Source organism: Protopterus annectens, chromosome 3.part0, assembly GCF_019279795.1.
Source record: "Protopterus annectens isolate FY-2018-M chromosome 3.part0, PAN1.0, whole genome shotgun sequence".
NCBI classification, from domain to species: domain Eukaryota; kingdom Metazoa; phylum Chordata; order Ceratodontiformes; family Protopteridae; genus Protopterus; species Protopterus annectens.
In genome coordinates, this window is record NC_056731.1 from 339,818,525 (window position 1) to 339,837,875 (window position 19,351).

General features: G+C 44.7%; 1 protein-coding gene across 3 annotated transcripts in view; it reads left to right on the forward strand.

Moving 5' to 3' along the window:
* The window catches only part of CDK13 (cyclin dependent kinase 13), a 2,153,482-nt gene that overhangs the window by 712,584 nt on the left and 1,421,547 nt on the right, over positions 1 to 19,351 (forward strand). For all 3 annotated transcript variants that reach the window (XM_044064803.1, XM_044064806.1, XM_044064804.1), the window contains one exon: positions 1,812 to 1,951. In XM_044064803.1, the coding sequence (XP_043920738.1) occupies positions 1,812 to 1,951 (140 nt within the window). The remainder of the gene's footprint in view (positions 1 to 1,811; positions 1,952 to 19,351) is intronic.

Sequence of the window (19,351 nt, forward strand, 5' to 3'; positions counted from 1 at the left end):
CTTTCCTACTAGCTTTCACATCAGCCAGAAGGGTTTCAGAACTTCAGGCACTCATAGCCGTTGAGCCCTTCATCATTTTTCATGCAGACAGGATGTCCCTAAAGACTAACCCCTCCTTTATATCCAAGGTGGTATCTGACGTGACCCTCAACCAGGCCATACATCTACCCACCTTCTTTCCTAACTTTCAAAACAAGGGGGAAAGAATTCTGCACTCACTAGACATGCACAGACAGCTCAGACACTACCTGGACCGTACTAAATCCTTCAGAAAAACAGACCAGCTTCTTGTTAGCTTTGCCCCAGGGGCAGAGGGGAAGCCCATTTCCAAGCAAACCATTTCCAAATGGATATCACACTATATCCATTTCTGCTATAGACTACACGGGGAAACCACCCCCTAAGTCTGTTCGTACCCATTCCACTAGAGCAGCCTCCACTTCCACAGCATTCCTCAGAGGAGTTCCTACCAGGGACATCTTGGAAGCTGCCTCCTGGACCTCTGTCCATACCTTTACAAAGCATTACCACTTACTCCTTTTTTCTAAAGCTAGGGCAGGGTTTGCCTCTGCAGTTCTGCAGGGCATGCTGACCCATGCCTAGGTCTCTAACTAATCCTTCCACCCTCTCCACAGCTTTGGGAATCCCTCCCACAGGTGATGACTGCAACAATGAAACATGAAGAACATAGTACAGTTATATGCACTTAGCATAAATGTAGATTTTCGAGTGTATTCACTGTTGCAGTCCTGGTTTCCCTCCCTCCTCCCCACTATATCCTCTTTCCTTAGGGAGACATAAGCTTCTCACAGTGTCTTTTAGCCACCAGGACCACTTAAACATATTTCCTTGTGCTTCCGACGGGTTAGGGCAAGAAAAATTGATGTAATGGCGTCAGCTGCCTTGCTTTATAGCACTGACGACCTGACTACAGGCGACAGCAGCTGACGCAGAAAAACATTGACTCTTGTATTCGGGCCGGCCGAGGGCTACCACAACAGGATAATCCTCAGGTGATGACTGCAACAGTGAATACACCCGAACATCTACATTTATGATAAGTGTAGACAACTGTACCTTCTTGTGGTAGATAGGTTACTTAGTGTTTACCACTCCCACTGATAAGCTGGAAGGCATCCCTCCAGCGCAGAAAGGCTTTTTGGGGGGTGGGGGGGGGCTCTGAAGCTTACAAAGAGTCCTGGATACAGCAAATCTGTATTTGGGCTAGACTAGTTACAGGAAAGGCAGGAAACAAGCTTAGAACTTTTTTTTGTCACTTTTGTGACCCTAATACATGTTTAATGTATCTTGCTGTTCGGTGAGACATGCATATATTGATCAGTTTATAGAGCTGGGCTTTTTGCCATTTATTATTGTAATGGTAGGGGACATGTATGCCAGTGTTAACCATTTTAGTAATCTTATGGGTTAGCTGCATTGACCATTAGCAGTGGTACCTGAGAGGTTAATTTTGCACTTTAAAAAAAGTTTGTTATATTATTTCTCATTACATTATAGCTTCTGCCTGAAAATGTACCCTAGTACTATTTGCTGTGATGTGCCCTGGACCTTTCGTGCACAGCTCACCACTGTTACCTTATTGGATTGACACAGTTGCTGATATTAATCACTGCATAATTCACATAATGTGTGCCTCACTAGTTCGCCTGTCTTTTGGTTGCATCTTTCTGTGAATATTAATTGTTGGGCTTGAATAATTGACAAAAACTGCCTTAATAATGGACAGTGAAATAGGATATACATGAAGTGGAGTGTTGTATAATTTTCTACATGTTTACTTTTGACTTTAGAATGTGCGGTCCTCGATGTAGCGAGATAAAAGAGAAAGAAATTGATTGGGGAAAGCGCTGTGTCGACAAGTTTGACATAATTGGAATTATTGGAGAAGGCACTTATGGTCAAGTCTACAAAGCCAAGGATAAAGATACAGGTACGAATGTGATTGCATAAATAATTTATTTCAAATAGTTTTTCTTTTATTAATAAAATATTTGCTGCTTTCATTAAAAGGTAACTGCAGACCACTGCTGCAGTCATAACTTCACTGATCCTTAGGTGGAGACCATGACTGATCAGTGTTTGAGCACATCTCCCTCTCCCCTAATCTCCCACCAGCAAACATCTCCGCATTGTGGTATAGAGATGTGCAGTCGTCCATGTTAATTTTTTTTCTTGCTGCATGGTGAAAGTACACATTTGCTTATTCCGTCAGACCAGGCATTGAGTAGAGGAGTGCAGGCAGGTACCTCCTAGGGGATTAGGTTTTATTTTACTAACTTAATGTTGTAAGGTTTGTAGTATTGTTTCTTGATTTGAAGTTTATTCTTTTTTTTTCTTGCTCAGGATCGGTCTTGCCCATTCTGAGATCTAGGTGTGCCTGCTAAGCAGAGCAAATGGGATTGTAGAATACAGATTAATTGTGACAAATGTGTGTTTGTATGTGTGCGCACACTGTCATGAGTTTGTGTTTAACCCTCAGTTGTTACATCAGCTTACCTTATGAGATATCTACAAATAATTCAGGTCAAAAATAAAGCTAAGGGGATGCCATACTTGTTGCAGTTTAACCTTAGAAAAGCAAACAGCATTCATTTGTGATTCTTTGATGGCATTAGATAATGATTGTTTTGACATCCACCCTAAGAAATCTTTCTGTAGGCCTGAAGAGTCAGAGGATGCCGGTAACGTGGCAGCGGTCATCCAGGTCTGAAATCTTTAAGAGTTGCTTACTCCTGATGATGTCCTATGGAGGCCTTCATGTCAGATGACTGTCACATCTGTCCTGACTGAGTATAAAGAAGACCTTCCTAACAGTGACTGCTTGATGACGGCTGTTGCAAAACATCTTATAGATGTTCTTCGTGTTTCGCTGTTGCAGTCATTACATTTGGGTTATCTGCCTGCATGTAGCCCTCAGCCGGCCTGAATATTAAAGTCTTGGATTCCTGCGTCAGATGTCTTCTTCCGTGACGTCAGGTCGTCATAGGTATAAAACATGCAGCTGACGCCATTACACCAGTCTTTCTTGTCACGCGGTGCCCGAAGCAGAAGCAGTTCACAAGTGCCGGTCGGCCGACTCCTGAAATTTTCATTGAGTTTCAGAACCGAAGTCTTCAAAAAAGCTAAGTACCCTGTTGGGGATCCTTTTTCTTGCTCTTAACCGATGTCAATAAAAGTTAACAATTGTATTACCTGTGGAAAGCAAATACCTCATAAAGATTTTCATTTGTACTGCATTCCTTGCTTAGGACCAGACCACGACGTCCCTCGCTGTCGGTTTTTTGCCTTATTCAACCCCCAGACTATTCGTCGTCGGTTTCTTTTTGCAGCAAATTATTTCGGTACTCTGTTTAACTGTCCAGAAATGGCTTCGTTAAGCCATCCGACTACCGACTTTCCGAAAAATCATAAAGATAAAAACAGAGACAGACCGCAATAGGTACAAAGCTGCTGACAATGCTTCCGTTAAGCTAGTCGCCAGTTCGCTGGTACTCAGAGGCGCTTTTGCAGCCCCTGATACCCGCTACTTCAGATTCGCAGGCCTGTACTGAGACCCATTCGGAGTCCGGTATGCCACGAGATGCTTCTTCGACTATGGAACCTGTGGATGTCTTTATCTTGCATGGGTCCGGAGCCGCTGTGCAGGCACCTGCTTCTGAGAGTGTATTCAGGCCTACTGACTTGCATTTCAAACCGATGCCATCTTTTTCTTCTTCAAGGCCTAAAACTCGACCCACACCTAGAAAACCAAAGTCCAAACCGCATGGTCAGGCCCATATGCCTAAAACACAAATGATAATAAAGGCTGAAGACCTTATTGCTTTAATTAGGGGAAGCCAGCCTTCATCCTCTGAGATCTAGAACTGATTTTCCTTCTGATTCTTCTGATCAGGATTCTGAAATTTCTGTTTCTTCCGATTACCAGGATTTGCCCTTATCTACCTATGAGGATTCTGATGCAGAGGATTCCATTCCCTCTGCATCCCCTCCAGAAGATTTTTCATTTGGTGAAACCTTGCACACTCTTAGGGGGCATTTCCGTTGGTAAAGCCAGGATTACTCTGACTCCAAAAAGAGGCGTAGGGAATTCTTACTCCTCCCTCAACACAGGCCTTTAGCTATCCCTCCTGTCCTGGACATTGTAGATGATGCCTTCTTGTAATCTAGCCTGGCCCCAGACACTTTACCTCCAGCTCCCAGGAAGCCCGACAGGTATTAGAGTACCTGCCTCTCACAAGTTCCTCTTCAAGAATCCTACTGCAGACCCAAAGACCATTTCCCAAGGACCTAAAGGCATTAAGGCTACTACTGCCAAAAACCCTACCCCCTCTGATAGGGCCTTGGACAGATGGGGTAAGAAGGTATACAAGGCTTTCTTTAGTTATGTTAGGAACCTGGGTGGGAATTCCCAGATATGCTCAGAATTAGTCCAAAATGACAAAAAATACACCAAACCCACAGACATTGCCAGCATCCTAGCTGACAGGTTCAGCGCAAACTTCTCCCCCCCTCCTCCCCACCAAAAGGGCAAATATCTATCCCAGCAGAGTGCTGCCCCCCTGACATCTCAGATGCTCAGGTAAGAGCTGCCCTCTCCAAAGCAAAAAACACAGCATCAATGGGACCAGACGGTGTCCTGGGCTGCGTCCTGCATGAACTCCAAGAAGAGCTAAACCCAAACATAAAACTACTGTTCAATCTCAGCCTTACTACAGGATATGTACCCAAAGAGTGGCGTACAGCAACAGTGGTCCCTCTCCACAAAGGTGGTGCCTCAATGGATCCTGGAAACTATCACCCCATAAGCCTGACTAGCTTGGTCTGCAAAGCTATGGAAGTGATCATCATGGATCTCATAAATAAAGATATTGGGGACCTACAGACACTGGATCCTACCCAGTTCGGCTTTGTTAAGGGCAGATCCTGCCTCTTAAACCTGGTTGATTTCTTTGAAACAGTCACCAAGGCCATTGACGAGGGGAAGGTGGTCCATACAGCCTACCTGGACCTCGCAAAAGCCTTCGATACAATACCCCACTCTGGCAATATAGATAAGCTCACCAGCTTAAATATAAACCCCTATGTCACTAGATGGGTTGCAAACTGGCTCAAGGACAGAACCCACATGGTTAGAATTGCTGGAGCCATGTGAGACTCCAAACCAGTTACAAGTGGCGTCCCACAAGGCTCAGTCCTGGGACCGCTCTTGTTCGGTATATATTTCTCGGAGGTACAGGCCAACACGGAAGGACTGTGGCCGACCAAGTTTGCAGATGACTGCAAACTGGGCGCCATAATCGACACTCCAGCCGACACAAGCATCCTCCAAAAGGGCCTCATAGAAACAGACAACTGGTGCCAGAGCCATGGCCTCAAGCTAAACTCCAAAAAGTGTATAGTCATCCCCTTTGGCAAAAACAAAGTGCCCACAAATTACCACATAGGTGGTAATCCATTAAGTACAGAAGAAGCAATTAGGGACCTGGGGACCCAAGTTGATAGCAATCTCTCATTTGACAACCACGTGGCCAAAGTGGTTAGAAAAACATTTTATATAGCCCACCTAATCATGAAGGGATTCACATCTAGATCAGGGGAGGTCATCGTGCCTCTTTACTCATCCCTCATCAGGCCCATAATTGAGTACAATGCCCTTTGGGATGTACCTTACCAGACACCTGCAGCAACTGGAAAGACCCCAAAGTACCTCACCAAGAGGATCAAAGGGCTCAAACAGATGCCATATGCTGCCCGGTTAAAGAAACTCCAGCTCTACTCAGTGGCATACCGCCTGCTCAGAGGCGATCTGTGCCTGACGTATAAAGCCATGTCCAACCCGAATTAATGGACATGCTGCACCTCAGAAAATCCAAATCCCATTGAGCTACTACGCTCGAGAGACTTGAACCTCAGCACTGAAATAAATAGGACATGCTGGAGGGACAGATTCATAACCCAGAGGCTCCCTTCACTCTGGAATAAAATCCCAGTCCAGGTTAGGCAGAGTCCCTCATTGAGTCTCTTCAAGAGGAATCTTGATGAGTGGATGGGAGATCGTAGGTTTACCCCGGGTATCACTTCTGTGTCACTGTTAGACAGAGGCACAGTATACTAACCTTGAAAAAGGGCATAGCAAAATTAATTTAAAATGGGTGGCGAAAGCCAAACACACTCTGGCTAGGCTTATAAATGCCCTAGGGCAGATAGCCTAGTATGAGCCTATGAACTTCTGCTACTTTGGCCATTAGGCCCTTAAACTGACAGTTTCATATCTTAAAGTGTCAGCAGCATATTATGGGACTACTTAAACAGAAAATGATGTTGATTCCTGACTGTGCTGAAAATAAAGAATTACAGGATTTAATGCATTCTGCTGAACAAGTTGGTAAACATTTGCAATGTGGTTTTGACTCTCTAGAAGCATCTTGCAGGGCTGCTGTCACTGGGTCTGTACTTAGAAGGCATGCTTGGCTTAAGGAGCAAAATTTGCCAGATCATGTTAAAGCTAAACTACTGGATGCTCCCTTAAACCAAAGCCCACCTGTCTGGCAACAAAGCAGAAGTCGTCCTTAAAAAGTTGGAGGAAAAAGCTAAATCTATGCAAACTGTTAAAGATTTCCTGCAAGTACAACCTCCTAGGTTTAGCAGGCATTGACCTTCTAAGGGATGGTCCTTTCTTGTCACTTCCAGGCCTTCTCAGCCCAAACCCAGGAACAGCAGACCACCTAGGCTACACTCACAATGACTTAACCTTAAACCTTCCAAGCCCTGCTCAACTGCCTGCTCCCTTAGGGAGAAAGATCGCCCTGCATGCAAAAAACTGGGAACTCATTACCCAGGACAAATGGGTTTTAAATATAGTTTTCCAAGGATACAGATTCCACTTCCACACCTTACGAACCCCAAACGGTTGGCCAGACCTACCCCCAAATCAGTGGGCAGGGGCTCAACTGCAGGTTCTCTCTCTTCTAAGTATCGGGGCTCTTCAGCCTGTCCCAGCAGAAGAAAGGGGACAAGGTTTTTACTCAAGACTTTTCCTGGTACCCAGAAAAGTCAGCTCCTGACATCCTATCCTGGACCTGTCTATTCTGAACACCTTTTTGATAATCCCAAAATTCAAAATCCTAACACTTCAACAGCTGCTTCCTATGCTTGGCAAAGATGCCTGGTTGGCAACCTTAGACTTAAAGGAAGCTTACCTGCACATTCCAGTAAGAGAACCTTGCAGGAAATAACTACGCTTCAGAGCAGGCTCCATGCACTATCAGTTCTCTGCACTTCCTTTTGGCTTATCTACTGCGCCCAGGGTATTCACAAAGTGTCTAGCTCCAGTCGTCGCATTTTGCAGGCAAAGAAATTTTCAGATATACCCATACCTGGACGATTGCCTAATTCAGGCAGAAAACCAGGACATGCTACTAAAACATCTGGCATTTGTAAAGAAACTTCTAACCTCACTGGGGTACACCATAAACGAAAAGAAATCTCATCTAGTACCCTGCCAACAAATTGTATTCCTGGGAGCAAGCTTGAACACAACTTCCCAGATGGCTTACCTCAAGCCAGAGAAACAAGTTTATTTGACATCCTACTTCAAACTACTGGCCGCAAAGACACAGCTATCTTCAAGGAAAATCCTGCAAGCCCTGGGATTCATGGCCTCTTGCATTCTTCTAATTCCATGTGCAAGACTGCATATGAGGAGACTACAATGGTATCTAAAAAGCCTATGGTATCAACATTCTCAGGACCTGGAATCAATGATTCCTATCATTCCTTGCATAAAGACAGAATTCCTTTGGTGGGCAGAGGCCTGCTACTACAACAAGGGGCTCCCATTCACTCTACCCCCTGCCGCCCAAACCCTAAGAACAGACGCATCAGACTATGCATGGGGGGGGCTTACTTGGCAGGGCAGTGCATTCAGGGCAAATGGAACCCAAGTCAGATGCACCTGCATATCAGTCAAAAAGAAATGTTAGCTGTACAGAATTCCTTGACAGCCTTCAAGGACCACATTCTTCCAGGACAATTATTGGTAAAGACAGATAACACCACTGTTAAGTGGTACATAAAGAAGCAGGGGGGAACCCACTCATACCCTCTCTGCAGACTAGCCATGGCTCTGTGGAACACAGCCTTGAGCTACCAAGTGCACCTACAAGCTCAATTCCTGCCAGGCAAGCTAAATTCACTGGCAGACAGCCTAAGCAGAAATCTCATGGACCCACACTAGTGGAAACTGGAACCAAAGATATTCAACCTTTTGAGAAACAAATGGGGGAATCCAGACATAGACCTGTTTGCCTCCCCTCAGAACTACCAATTGGAGAAGTTCTGCACAAAGACTTCCCACAGTCAAGCTTGGAAAGTGGATGCCCTGTCCTTCACCTCGGAAAGCACCTCAGTTTATGTCTTTCCCCCCTCTTCCTCTCCTCTCGAACGTTCTGCTAAAGATCAAACAGGACAGACCAAGGACAATACTGGTTGCACCAGACTGGCCATGCCATCACTGGTACCCCCACTTGCGCAGTATGTCACTGCTGGAACCATGGCACCTGCCTCAGACCCCTTCCCTGCTGTCCCAGCTGGAGGACCAGATTCTGCCCCCTCAACTTCAAACCCTGAACCTTGCAGCCTGGCCAATTCCTTGAGCTCTCCAATAACATTCCTCAGTAAGCAGGTGCGTGATGTCATTCTGGAGGCAAGGAGGCCTAGTACTAGAAAATACTATGCTGAAAAGTGGAAAAGATACTGTTCCTGGAGCCATATTTAGGGGATGGGCACTACGGTGCCCAGCTTACCGCATATTCTTCAGTACTTAACAGAGATGCTCCACAAGGACCTTTCCTTCTTGCCAATCAAAATTCATTCCTCTGCCATTTCAGCTCATTATAATACTGACCCCATCCCTCTTCTCTCAGCCCCTGCTAAAGCAATTCCTCAGAGGGGCCAAACATTTAAGACCACCCAGGAGAGCCCCTACTCCAGCCTGGGACCTTTACTTTGTATTGGAAAAGGTCACTCTACCTCCTTTTGAGCCAGCTGCAACGGCAGAGTTGAAATTCCTTTCTTGGAAAACAGCCTTCCTTCTAGCCGTCACTTAAGCAAGAAGAGTGTTTGAATTACAGACCCTCATGGCAGTGGAGCCATTCATCTTCTTTCATGAAGACAGGGTGCTGCTCAGGACCAATCCTTCCTTTATGCCCAAGGTGGTGTCTAGTGTGGCCCTTAATCAGTCCATTCATTTGTCTACTTTTTTCCCAAATCCACAAAACAAAGGAGAACGAATACTGCACTCTTTGGACGTGCACAGGCAACCTAGATTTTATTTGGACAGGACTAAGCCTCTCAGAAAATCTGAACAGCTGCTAGCTGGCTTTGCTGCAGGGGCAGAGGGGAAGGCCATTTCAAAGCAATCCATTTCTAAGTGGGTAGTCCATTGCATTCATTTCTGCTATATGCACCATGGAAAACCTACCCCACCGGGGATAAGATCATATTCCTCCAGGGCTGCATCTGCCTCTACAGCCTTTCTCAGGGGTGTCCATACCAGGGACATCTTAGATGCTGCTACCTAGAGCTCTGTACATACCTTCACCAAGCATTACCACATGCCTATTTTTTCTAAATCCAGAGCTGGTTTTGCCACTGCAGTCTTGCAGGGCTTAATAGCTGGTCCTAATGCTCTCTAACTTACTCCTCCTTTCCTTAGCTTTGGGAATCACCCCAAATGTAATGACTGCAACAGTGAAACACGAAGAACATAGTACAGTTGTGTACACTTACCATAAATATAGATGTTCGAGTGTATTCACTTTTGCAGTCCTGGTTACCCTCCCTCTAGCCCCCTAACTTCTCTTGGCTATACTTTTCTTCTTGTTTAGTCTATTTCAGCTTTCTGGTGTATTTGCTTTTTTGTTTGAGGTGTAACCTAACATATAATTGCCTTCCATTATGGGGGCACCTGACTTCTGGGGCAAAAAAAAACTGATGTAATGGTGTCGGCTGCATGTTTATACCCTTGACGACTTGACGTCATGGAGGAAGAGACCGCATCCGATACAGGAATCCAAGACTTTGATATTCAGGCCGACTGAGGGCTACCTGCAGGCAAATAATCCAAATGTAATGACTGCAACAGTGAATACACTCTAACATCTACATTTAGGTTAAGTGTACACAACTGTACTTTAGGTAACATAGTGGAAGCATGTTTGTCTGCTAATTGTTGATTACAAAGAATGCACTACTTATGGCTCTGAATTGCAGTAACAGTCAAACACCTTTTGTTGGATCTGAGGAGTTTGGTTGCTTGGTTCTCCACTCAAAAGTTTCGGAGGCCATCACCTGGGATGCATGGGTGTTGAGTCTATTATCCAGAGGATGTTCTTTGTATTTCACTGTTCCAGTCATTACATTTGGATAATCTGCTTGCAGGTTGCCCTCAGTCGGCCTGAATAACAAAGTCTTGGGTCCTGCGTCGGTTGCTGTCTCCTCTTCCATGACGTCAGGTCGTCATGGATATAAAGCATACGGCTGACGCAGTCTGTCTTGCCGCGCGGTGCCCGAAGCAGAAGCAGTTCGCAAGTGCCGGTCTGCCGACTCCTGAAATTTTCACATTCGAGTTTCAGAGCCGAAGTCTTCAACTAAAGCTAAGTACCCCGTTGGAGAAACTTTTTCTTGCTCCTTACCGATATCAGTAAAAGTTAATAATTTCATTACTTGTGGGAAGCAAATACCTCATAAGGATTTTCATTTGTACTGTATTCCTTGCCTAGGCCCAGATAGTAATGTACCTTGCTGTCGGTTTTGTGCTAGATTTAACCATCGCACTATTAAGCATTGGTATATTTATGCTTCTAAATATTTTGGATCAAGATGTAATTACCCTGAAATGTCATCGGTTAGCAATCCGACTACCGGAGTTCACAAAAAACGCAAAGAAAAAGATAGAGACAGACCGTCGAGGTCCAAAACCGACGAAACTTCTCCTAAGCTGGTCGCCTTTACTCATTGAGGCGCTTTTGCAGCCGCTGATACCCGCAACTTTTGAGTTGCAGGCCTCTACCGAGACCCATGCGGAGTCCGGTATGCCGGGAGATTCTCAGAGTATTGAAACCGCGGATGTCTCTCCCTTGGATGGGTCCGTAGCCATTGAGCAAGCACCTGCTTCTGAGGGTGTTTTCAGGCCTCAACATTTTTATATAAAACCAATGCCAGCTTCAAAAACAAGATCAAAAACATCTTCTGTGTCTAAAAACTGACGCATGAGCCCACCTACTCAGGGGCCTATGGCTAAAAAACAGATTTTCAAAATGGCTGAGGACTTAATTACCTTGATCAGGGGCTCCAACCCCCCCCCCCCCCCCTGCTAAGAGGCCTAGGCAAGGCACTGATTATGAATCTTCAGATCAGGTTTGCATTTCTTCTGACTCCTCTTCTGATCAGGAATTTTCTATTCCACCCTATGAGGATTCTGATGCAGAAGAATCCATACCATCTGCATCTCCTCCTGAGGATTATTCTTTTGGAGAAACCTTGCATACCTTAAGGGAAACATTTTCACTGGGAGAGTCAGGATTTCTCTGAATCAAAAAAGAGGCTTAGGGATTTCCTCCTTCTTCCTCAGCATAGGGCTTTGGCGCAATACCTCCTGTTTTAGACATTGTTGTTGATGTGTTTTCGGAATCAAGCATGGCTCCTGATTCACTTCCTCCGACTCCTAGTAAGCCAGACAGATATTAGTGTTCCTGACTCCCACAATTTTTTATTCAAAAATCCCGCTGCTGATCCTGAGACTATTTCACAGGGTCCCAGAGGTGTAAAGGCCTCTACAGCCAAAAATCCTACCCCCTCTGATAGAGATTCCAGGGTGCTGGATAGATGGGGGAAAGAAGGTTTATACGTTTGCAACCTTGGCAGTTAGGGCCTTAAACTGCCAGTTTCATATGCTTAAATATCAACAGCATGTTATGGGCTTATTGAAATAGATAGAAAATTATGATTTCTGATTTGTGTGGAAAATAAAGAATTACAGGAATTACTGCATTCAGCAGAACAGGTTGGAAAGCATACTTTGCAATGTGGTTTTGATTCCTTGGAGGCCTCTTGCAGGGCCACAGTTACTGGGTCTGTGATTAGAAGGCATGCCTGGCTCAAGGAGCAAAATCTGCCTGATCATGTTAAAGCTAAGTTGTTGGATGCCCTCTTGCAGCATGTACTCTGGTAATAAGGCAGAAGAGGTTTTAAAAAAAATGGAAGACAAAGCTAAATCTGTGCAAACTGTATAAGATGTCTTACAAGTGCAGCCACCCAGGTTCAGTAGACACTGGCCTACTAAAAATTGGTCCTTTCCTGTGTCCAACACAGCCCTCGAGGTAAATCCAGGCGATCAAAAGGCTCTAGATACCAATCACAGGGTTCTTACAGGTCAAAGCAATGGGGTGCCTCCACCTCCAAATCTGGAGGAAACAAAGCGCAACCCTACAGTAAGCAGTCCCAATGACTTCCCTCTACCTTCACCAAGTACTTATCATTTGGCAGCCCCCTTGGGGGGAAAATTAGCGCTTCATGCTCAAAATTGGCAGTTAATTACCCAGGACAAGTTGGTATTAAACATAGTATCCCAGGGGTACAGATTTAATTTCCATACTTTGCCAATTCCAAACAGTTCGCCAGATCTGCCACAGAATCAATGGGCAGAGGCTCAGAAACAAGTTATGTCCCTCATGGATATGGGGGCTATTCATCCAGTACTGGAAAAGGAAAAAGGACAAGGTTTTTATTCAAGGCTTTTCCTGGTACCCAGAAAAGACAATGCCTGGTGTCCAATACTGGACTTAACAAGTTTGAACATGTTCCTGGACGTTCCAAAATTCAAAATGCTGACCTTACAACAGCTACTGCCTATGCTGGGCAGAAACGCTTGGCTAGTGAATCTAGACTTGAGGCATACCTACATATCCCAATAAGGGAATTGTGCAGAAGATGCCTCCGCTTCAAAGCAGGTTGTTTGCATTACCAATTCTCTGCACTGCCCTTTGGCTTATCTACTGCACCCAGGGTCTTTACAAAGTGCCTGGCACAAGTAATTGCATTCTGCAGACAAAGAAGCATACAATTTTATTCTGATCTGGACAACTGTCTCATTCAAGCAGAGGAAAAGGACATTCTTCTTCAACATCTAGGCGTTTGTAAAAAGGCTTCTAACATGCCTAGGGTACACAATAAACGAGAAGAAATCACAATTGGTACCCTCTCATATAATTACATTCCTGGGTGCAAGCTTGGAACACAACTGTCCAGATGGCTTACCTTATGCCAGACAAACAAAGGCAACTGGCAACATACTTCAAACAAATGGCAACAAAAACCCAGTTATCTGCAAGACAAATTCTGCAGGCTTTGGGGTTCATGGCATCCTGCATTCTACTAATTCCATATGCGAGACTGCATATGAGAAAACTTCAATGGTACCTAAAAAGTTTATGGAGTCAGCATTGTCACAGTCTGGAAACAATGATTCCTCTCATTCCCTGCCTACAACAGGAATTTCATTGATGGGCAGACATGTCACCTAAACAAGGGACTGTCATTCACTCTACCCCCCTGCCACCCAAACCCTAACTACAGACACATCAGACTGTGCTTGGGGGGCCCACCTGGCGGGTAGATGCATTCAGGGCAAATGGAGCCCAAAGCAAATGCATCTGCATAACAACCAGAAGGAGATGCTAACTGTTGAGAATGCTCTGACAGCCTTCAAGGACTTAATTCATCCAGGACAACTACTGATAAAGACGGACAACACCACGGTTATGTGGTAAATATACAAGCAGGGGGGTACACATTCCTACCCCCTTTGTTGACTAGCCTTGGAATTGTGGAACACAGCTTTGACTTGCCAAATATATTGGCAAGCTCACTTCCTGCCAGGAAAACAAAATACTCTAGCAGATGACCTAAGCAGAATCCTTATGGACCCGCAAGAGTGGAAACTGGATCCACAAATCTTCAACATGTTGACACAGAAATGGGGGAGACCAGACATGTATCTATTTGCCTCTCCTCAGAATTATCAACTGGACACATTTTGCACAAGGACTTCTCACAGACTAGCATGGAAAGTGGATGCCCTATCCTTCAGTTGGAAAAACCTATCAGTCTATGCATTCCCCCCTCTGCCTCTTCTCTCCAAGGTCTTATTAAAGGCCAGACAGGAAAAACTAAAGATGATCCTAATTGCTGCGGACTGGCCTCGCTAGCACTTGTACCGAATTCTAAGGAATATGTCTCAACTCCCTCCTTGGTACTTGCCTCAAATACCTCATCTACTGTCTCTGCATAACAATCAAATTCTGCACACTCAGATCCAAACTCTGAACCTTGCAGCATGGCTGATCATTTAATTATTCAAACAACACCTCTCAGTAAATCTGTGATGGATGTCATTTTGAAAGACAGAAGGCCTAGTACCAGAAAATCGTATGCCGATAAAGGGAAGAGATTCTGTGCTTGGAACCAAGCACAAGGAATGGAAACAGCAAGGTGCAGTATCCCTCAGATTTTACAATATTTGTCGGGGCCTGTCTTTTTCTTCAATAAAAATCCATGCCTCTGCCATCTCGGCTCATTACAACACGAAGCCCTCCCCTGTTTTCTCACCATCTGCTTAAACAGTATCTTAGACGGGCCAAAAATCTAAGTCCTCCCAGAAGATCACCAACTCCTGCATGGCACCTCAATTTTGTGCTGGAAAAACTCACCCTGCCTCCTTTTGAACCAGCAGCTACTGCGTATTTAAAATTTTTATCTTGGAAAACAGCTTTCCTCTAGGCAATCACTTCAGCAAGAAGGGTTTCAGAACTACGGGCTCTCATGGCTGTCGAGCCTTTTATTACATTTTACTTGGACAGGGTGTCCCTCAGGACCAATCCTTCTTTTATGCGTAAGGTGGTATCCACTGTGGCCCTTAACCAAACAATCCACCTGCCAACATTTTACCCAAATCCGCAGAATAAGGGGGAGCGTATTCTGCATTCATTGGATGTACACAGACAACTAAGATTCTACTTAAACGGGACCAAATCTCTAAGAAAGTCTGAGCAACTACTGGTGGCATTTGCTGCAGGTTCAGAGGGGAAGGGTATATCAAAGCAGACTATTTCTAAGTGGATAGGTCACTGCATTCGTTTCTGCTACTTGCACCATGGTAAACCTGTGCCTAAGGGGATCAGGTCACATTCCACCAGTGCTGCCTCTACCTCAGCAGCTTTTCTCAGAGGAGTGCCAACCAAAGACATTCTAGAAGCTGCTACTTGGAGCTCTGTTCATACCCTCACAAAGCATTATCATTTTCCTCTCTCTTCCAAATCCAGGGCAGGCTTTGCCACTGCAGTTCTGCAGGGCCTTATAGCCGCTCCTAATGCTGTTTAGTTCCAGCCTCCCATCCATAGCTTTGGGATTCTAGCCAAATGTAATGCCTGCAACAGTGAAACACGAAGAACATAGTACAGTTGTGTACACTTACCATAAATGTTGATGTTCGAGGGTATTCACTGTTGCAGTCTGGGTTACCCACCAGCCATCCCCCTTTATTCTGGAGATTCTCTTTCCTTCACTATACTCTACAGCGTTTGTGGTGTATTTGCTTTTAGATGAAGGTAAAGTTTATGTTGTTACAATTGCATGTATATATAGTTATATATATATATTTTTTTGCTCCCCATTTGGGGGGCACCTGACATCTGGGGCAATTAAAACTAAAAAAATGGCGTTGGCTGCCTGTTTTATATCCCTGACGACCTGACGTCATGGAAGAAGAGACAGCAACCAACGCAGGCCCAAGACTTTGATATTCAGGCCGACTGAGGGCAACCTGCCAGTAGATTACCCAAATGTAATGACTGCAACAGTGAATACACTCGAACATCTACATTTATGGTAAGTGTACACAACTGTACTTTGTGTACACTTACCATAAATGTAGTTGTTCGAGTGTATTCACTGTTGCAGTCCGGGTTACCCACCCGCCATCCCCCTTTTCTATAACTTCTCTTAACTTCACTATATTCTAAAAAGCCTTTGTGGTGTATTTGCTTTTCGATGAAGGTAAAGTTTATGTTGCTAAAAGTGCATTTACATATTTTTCTGTTTTATATATATATATATATATATATATATATATATTTTTTTTTTTTGCTCCCCATTTGTGGGGGGCAACTGACATCTGGGGCAAGAAAAACTGAATAAAATGGCGTCGGCTGCATGTTTTATACCCCTGATGACCTGACATCATGGAAGAGGAGACAGCAACCGACGCAGGACCCAAGACTGTGTTATTCAGGCCTACTGAGGGCAACCTGCCAACAGATTACCCAAATGTAATCATTCCAACAGTGAATGCACTCGAACATCTACATTTATGGTAAGTGTACACAACTGTAATTTATACAGTTCCATTTTTAATTCCTCCAAGTGTAACGCAAAGTAATTACCAGATATTCCACCATGTCAGAGAAATAGAGACAACAGTCGAGATTCAGAAGCTACTGACATTCATTCAGGAGGTCCCACCAGTCTGATGATCTGGGGTCTATTCCAGTTACTTTTTAGTGCCAAACAAGAACAACGACCTGAGGTCAATTTCAGATCTGAGCAGAATGAACCGTTTTGTCAAGCAGACCAAGTTCTGGGTGGGCACGGTGCAGTCCGTTCTACCTCTGTTGAGGAAAGGCAACTAGATGTGCTCAGTAGATCTCAAGGATGTCTTCTACCATCATGTAAAGATTGCAAGGCTGTCCAGGAGATTTCTGCACTTTCAGCTGGGATCTGATAATTACCAGTTTCGAGAATTGCAATGTGGTCTTACCACAGGCCTCTGTGTGTTGAATAAATGCTTGGCAGTTGTGGCAGGTTGGCACAGGCTGCCGATCTTTCAGGTCTTCCCATATCTGTATTATTGGCTCCTCACCACCTCCACGATGACATCATTGATCAAAGCGTGGGATTCCTTACTCCATTTGTGCCTGTCCTTAGGAATCCCCGTGAACTAAGAGAAATCCAGTCTAAAGCCCATTCAAGTGTTGGAGTTCATAGGCTGTCATTTGGATATGGTTTCTCAAACAGTAAAACTTGCAGTACACAGGGTGAACTCTCTTTGAACAGAAGCAACTCATTTTTGTCTTGTTCCAAACCTCTGGCCTCCATGGTCTGAGACTTTGGGGTACATGGTGGTATCAATTTTCCTGGTGCAGCTCGCGACGTGCCATATGAGGATACTGCAGTGGTTGTTAGCAGCTCAACGATCATATGTAACTCATCCCATGAACTTTCATATTGTCGTGACCGACATTTGCTGGGCTGAGATGGTGATTGTAGTCATCTCTTGTCACCACCAGGCAACCTTTTGTTCTTCCCCTACATCAAGCTATGGGCACTATGGACACCTGCCTTCTGAGGTGGGGACATTTCGAAGGGAAGTTGGTTCAGGGGATGTGGTCATCTTTGGAGATGAGAGCAGTCCTCCTAATGTTGCAGGCCTTTCAGCCCCCCCCCCCCCACAAGGGTGTGATCTCTGTTCAAAAGGATGGTATGCCTGTGGTATAGATCCGTAGCATATTGGAGGAGGACTTGGAGGAGGACTTGCCTTAGCTTTTTTGTTGGGAAGCTATGAGAGAGAGGGTGTGGGCAGTTTCCTCTCGGCATTCTCTGATCACAATGCACATGCTGCAGAAGTCAATCATCTTAGTGGAGAGTGTAAGTAGGACCATTCTTCCTCAGTAATGGTCCCCAAGTCCAGAAGCAGCAGCAGCGTGGATTTTCCAACTCTGTGGCACCCGTTTCTGTAATCCTTTTGCCACCTCATCCAACACTAAGTGAAGCCGTTTATACCTTGGTTCCACCTGTGGGGCAGTCACCAAGGGACATTATTTTGTATGCTTGGCTTCTTGGGCTTCTGTACACAACTCTGCCTACTCCACCTGTAATGCAATTTATTCAGAAAGCAGCCCATTTGCAGAGTGACTGTTATTCTCATTACTCCATCCTGACCCCAACAAGTCTAGTTCCCTTTTTTGTGGCCTCACATTCGACACCTTCCATAGGTCTTTAGCGTCTGTTCTGGGGTTGATTTCTCATCTGGCATTCATACTGTTAAACTGAACATATGGTTTCTCCATTTCCTTTCATGGTAAGGGATCTTGAGCTGTCGACAGAGTTGTCATTTTCTTCTCTTCCCAGAAATCCTGTACCTGGTAGATCAACACTAGTAAATGGAGATATTTTACAATTTGGACTTCATCTAAGGGCTTTGATCCCATTTTCAGCTCTGCCTGAGGATGATCTGAATTTTCTTGCTGACCTCTGAGTCTGGGATGAACTATTCCAATGTCCGTGTTCATCTGGCTACTATTTCAGATTTTCACATTGGCAGAGATGGTACCTCAGTAGCTGCTCTGAAGATTTCTAAGGCTTTATTGAGGGGTACATTCTTGTTGCTTCCCCCCATTCAGAATCCCATTCCAGATGCATGTGTTAACTGACTCTCTTTTTTGAGCCTTTGGCCACTATTCCCTTAAAGTTACTGTCTTTGAAGACCGTTTTCTAGGTGGCTGTTGTTTTGATTATGTGGGTTTCAGAGTTGCAAGCCTTGTACTCTGTACCTCCTTACCTGAATTTACACATGGATAGGGTTACGTTTAGGACTGACACCTCTTCCTTGCCTGAGGTAGCACCGGCGTCCACTTTGAACCAGCATATTCAGTTAACTATGTTTTTTTCTGAGCTACAGCAGTAAGGGTGAATATTTGTTTCATTGTCTGGATGTTCAGAGACAGCTGAGATTCTGTTTGGACAGAACTAAAGCCTTTAGAAAATCGGAACAACTCTGTCTCTTTTTTTTCAAAGTCAGGCTGGGCAGGCCATTGTCAAAAGCAACCCTATCTAACTGGCTGTCAGATTGTATTTCTTTTGTGTGTAATTTTGAAAGAAAAGTCCCTGCCGGGAAAATCTAAAGGTCATTCTGCCAGAGCAGTAGTTGCTACTTCAGCTTGTTTCTCCAGAACCTCTATTGATGACATTTATCCTGCTGCTACTTGGACTAGTACTTTTATGCCCCATTACAAAATGGATGTGCAGTTGCGGTCCAGTGCCTCATTTGATTCCACCATTCTGCAGAATGTTCTCTCCTAAGACCTCCCTAGAATGATACATGGCTGGGGACTCTCTCACACAAGCTGAAGTCTCATGTGAAAGTTATGTACTTAAAATAATGATAGATCCGTGTTGTCTATTTCCATCCAGTTTAATCATTCTTCCATCCTGTCCT